This window comes from Gekko japonicus, unplaced genomic scaffold (genome assembly GCF_001447785.1).
Source record: "Gekko japonicus isolate JY-2015 unplaced genomic scaffold, Gekko_japonicus_V1.1 scaffold13, whole genome shotgun sequence".
Lineage (NCBI taxonomy): Eukaryota > Metazoa > Chordata > Lepidosauria > Squamata > Gekkonidae > Gekko > Gekko japonicus.
In genome coordinates, this window is record NW_015172553.1 from 3333818 (window position 1) to 3337065 (window position 3248).

Here is a 3248-nt window from a genome sequence, read left to right on the forward strand (position 1 = left end):
CTACAGCTCCTCTGCCGGTTGCCAGAAGAGCTTGGCCTATGGGGAAAGGAAGGGCGGCCCTGCTAAGCTCAAGAACATCAGGTCAGAAGACGGGGGAGGGGCAGAGGTAGGCCAGGACCCTTACCTGAGCAGTGGAACAACTTGCAGCTTGATACCTGAGACCGGCTTGCAAGTCTGGCGTCGCAAAGTGCTCGGGGGACTCATCTCAACCTGGTCCCTGGCAGGGAGAGGGCTAACTTGAGTGGGGATCACTGTGGGGGATACAAAAGAGGAGAGCAGCAAGGGAAGTATAGCTGGATGTCAAAAGACTCTGCCCTTTATGCAGAGAAGAGCCTGAAGCGTGGTCTTTCTCTCCCTAGAGTTAGAAGACATTCTACAGCTTAAAAGATAAACTGCAGAAGTGAATGCTGTTAGAAGCAATAGCGACATCACTAATGTCCATACCTCTCTGCCACTCACCTTGAGAACTCCCGCCTTGCGGAAAACTTATTCTGGATGTTTGATGGGAGCTGATCCCTGCCCTGAAATGCTTGCTTATTCAAAGTGCTGACTTTGGCCCCTTTCTGGCCCCTGTGGTTAGACATGCTGCTGCCACCTCTGCCTTTCACTGTGGTCAGCCAGGTTGCACTCCCACAAAAAATAAAGTATAGCAGCAAGCCCCGATGGAGGAGGGGGGACTGAGAATCCCCCAAGGCTTGGTGATGGCACTTCCTTGCAAGGTTAATAGTGCCCATTGAAGTGGGAGAAAGGGAAGCAGAGGCGGCTGCCTAGAGCTTATTGGCCGGATCAGTAGGTGGGCTCCCACTTCCTGGTCACTGTGGGGACAGAAAGTGTCCCCTTTCTTTTTTTCCAAATCCCGTAAACCCTTGAAGCTGTAACAGTCCCTCCAAGAAACTCCCACTTGCTACGTGTGATGCAACAGCCAACATTACTCAGAGACACCAGCCAAGCCCCAGCCTCCTTTTCCAAGCACACAACTTGGCCTTCTTATACTAATAGGTCCTGGGAGGTGGACTTTAAGGAGAGGGATGGAAGAGATTGCCCCTTTCTCCTCTGTCAGGTATAGGCTCCCAGGTGAAACCCCAACCACTACTGAGCCCAGACCTGGGAGCGAGAAGCATGGGCGGCCAGCCTACTTAATCAAACAGTTCTCTTCCCGAGTGAGAAGCAGGTCTCCCAAGCAGCTGTGTACAGGATTCCAGCCTTCGCTGTCGACTAATTGCCTTTTTGATGAACACAGGGCCCACTTTTGCCTCTTCCATATTTCTTACCCTGGGCTGTCTTGTCTGGATTCTTCAAAAGATCAGCGACAACCTCCTTCAATTTCTGTAGTGGCTACAAAACAAAAAGTGACTATTTAGCAGCCACGACGCATTTGGCACAGGTCTTGCGTGCAAGGCAGGGGTCCTCCAGAGCACTGAATACTCTCTCTCCAGAGGGGCGGGGGTGCTGGTGTCTCAAAAGGGGCCCCTGGGCTCAGCAGGGAAGAGCTCTAGGCCAGATAGGAATGGAGCTAGGGATTAAGTCCTCTGCATTCCCGGCTGCTTTGCTAAAGAGGTCATGCATACCCATATCCCAGTTTAGGAGACCTTGATCCGTGCTTGTTTATTGTCTATGCAAATGTGCTCTGTTTTTGACAATTCTAAGAAAACAAACTGAACATTCAATTCCAAAGAAATGGGGGAGAGGGCAGAGGAAGCATCCAGTTCAGTATAAGCTGCATTCTGAGCACTAGAGAACCATGCTCTGAACAATCCAGTTGTCTCTCCAACTTCTTTTCATTGGCTGCGTAGCTATTCAGACACCCACCTCGTGTGCTGTTTTCCCCACACTTCCTGTAAACGGGGGGGGGGGGGATTAGAATTAGAATTGCTACAGGTCAGCTTGTGTCAAGAATCTGACAGGGAGGGGTGCTGCACACTGCAGGCCAACACCCCCCCCCACACACACACCATGTCTCTTCGCCTACTTAGTCCCAGGAAATTCTTGCCTGCCTGCGCCTCTCCGGGGACCTTTGGTTTAGAAACAAGACCTGCGTTAGCTCTTTTGTGTTGCACCACCCCTAATTCTCATTGATGGCAGCCAGACACACACACACGCACACACGGTTTAGCTTGCACAATGTACCTACAAGGCCTAGGAGAGGTTTTTTTTAAAAAGAGAAAACCGAATTTACAGATTGCCCTGCTTTACTCGGGATAGCTAGCTAACTGCTGCATACTCGGCATGACAAACCTAAAACAAGGCACCCTGCTGATGGCAAATGGAAAGGTACTCACTACAGCCCCAGCACGAACAGCCGCTTCATACAGCCCAGCCACATCGAACGTGCCATGTCGTGCCAGCAGTTTTGCTTTGCAGATCCAGAACTGGGCAAACTTCTCTGCCTCTGGGATCTGGGAAAGCATGGCCAGGATCTCTTCTGAAGGAAATCCCTAGGAGAGAACGGAGAGGATTCAGAGCAGCACAGGCCGACAGGAACAGTGAAAACAAACATTCTCACTAGCTGCTCTAAGCTACATCTTTACACACCCACTTCTAAACCTCGTGTGAGGACAAACTAGAGGAGAAGAACAAAGAGCAATAAACCGAAACCCAACGCTTACTCTCTAGTCCATCCCCAAAGTATTGATAACCCAACTGGAGAATCCCAGTTCTAACCAACTACGCATTTTGTCACCTTGCTCTGGCAGCGGATACAGTACATGCAGGCTCTGCTACTGGGTCCCTAACCTCACCAGCTAGGACATCAGCATGCATAAGCAATTCTTTCATGACTACAGAGAGAGGACTTGCAAATCCCAACAGATATCATGCTTGTAGGGTGGCAGCTGCCAAATGGTGGTAGAAAACTGGGCTTGGGGTGGGTCAGAACATGTTTTCACAACCATTATCAACATAGCCCTGTATTTTGTATTTAGGACTGGTAAGCTAATTCGAACCATACTTGGAAAGGCAGGATAAACACAATCAGATAAAGCAGAATTTGCTGTCTGCTCATGGGAGGCCTGACCTCTGAACAGGAAGGCAGTCATTTACATCCAAAGCTGAACTGTAGCTTGCACAACGTACCTACAGGGCCTGGTAAGTATCCCAGGGGTCATTTCCTGCGGGAGTGCACAGGAGCGGAGCTCTGGCAGTAAGAAGCCCAGGGGGCGGGCACATGCAACAAGCCCCACCCCCTGCTCCCAGCAGCCCTCAGTCGGGCCATGGGGAGCAAGAAGCAGCAGGGCAAATTGCAGAGACCA

General features: G+C 50.7%; 1 protein-coding gene across 1 annotated transcript in view; it reads right to left on the reverse strand.

The window, feature by feature from the left end:
• CKAP2L (cytoskeleton associated protein 2 like) overlaps positions 1 to 3248 on the reverse strand; it is a 14362-nt gene that overhangs the window by 2269 nt on the left and 8845 nt on the right. Inside the window, exons 6-8 of the mRNA XM_015421090.1 lie at positions 2280 to 2435; positions 1272 to 1335; positions 125 to 251 (exon numbers count right to left, since the gene is read on the reverse strand). Of these exons, the coding sequence (XP_015276576.1) occupies positions 125 to 251; positions 1272 to 1335; positions 2280 to 2435 (347 nt within the window). The remainder of the gene's footprint in view (positions 1 to 124; positions 252 to 1271; positions 1336 to 2279; positions 2436 to 3248) is intronic.